Source organism: Penaeus monodon, chromosome 33 (genome assembly GCF_015228065.2).
Source record: "Penaeus monodon isolate SGIC_2016 chromosome 33, NSTDA_Pmon_1, whole genome shotgun sequence".
NCBI classification, from domain to species: Eukaryota; Metazoa; Arthropoda; class Malacostraca; order Decapoda; family Penaeidae; genus Penaeus; species Penaeus monodon.
The window spans coordinates 381,898-382,486 of NC_051418.1; the positions used below are offsets into that span (position 1 = coordinate 381,898).

At 45.2% G+C, this 589-nt stretch overlaps 1 protein-coding gene across 1 annotated transcript in view; it reads right to left on the bottom strand.

Annotated features, from left to right (window-relative positions):
• Positions 1–401: 401 nt before the first annotated feature.
• LOC119593923 overlaps positions 402–589 on the bottom strand; it is a 16,302-nt gene continuing 16,114 nt past the window's right edge. The window contains 1 exon segment of the mRNA XM_037942940.1: positions 402–534. Within this exon segment, the coding sequence (XP_037798868.1) occupies positions 402–534 (133 nt within the window).

Here is a 589-nt window from a genome sequence, read left to right on the forward strand (position 1 = left end):
TGCCTGTTTGCCTTCATCATATTAGTCGCCTTTTTTTTAATGCAATATGATGTTTTTTTCTTTTTTTTTCACTGAGATTCATCGTAAATAAAAATAACAATGACAGCGCGCTAAAATCAGGCGCACACAAAATTATTGCTCTCGTTTTGAGGCCTATTATTCAATTTTTAATGTACAAAGACTACAAGTTCAATGTGACTCATGCCCACAGAAGCCAGAGATCAAAGAGACGCCGACTCACCAAGTCAAGTTAAAATATACGAGGGCTCACATTGGTCAAGTCAGAGACCAAATTCCATCAAAATTACCAAGTTCACACAGATCTAATTTCAGAGGAGAAAGGTTAGAGTTCAGGGTTAGAGTCGGCCCTAGGGGGATGGAGAAGGCAGAATCTCGCTGAGTTACTCTGAGGGGAAATCAAGGCCATGGTCGTCCTGCTCGGCCTTGACGTCGAACTCGGAGGTGGGCAGGAAGAAGGCCTTTCTCCGTATAGGTCTTGAGAGAGCTGCGCTGAAGTCCACAGGCGGGCCTGACCTGCGGGAGGGAATGCGGACGTGGTGACTTGCGTTGGTTGGGTTAAATGGCTTAT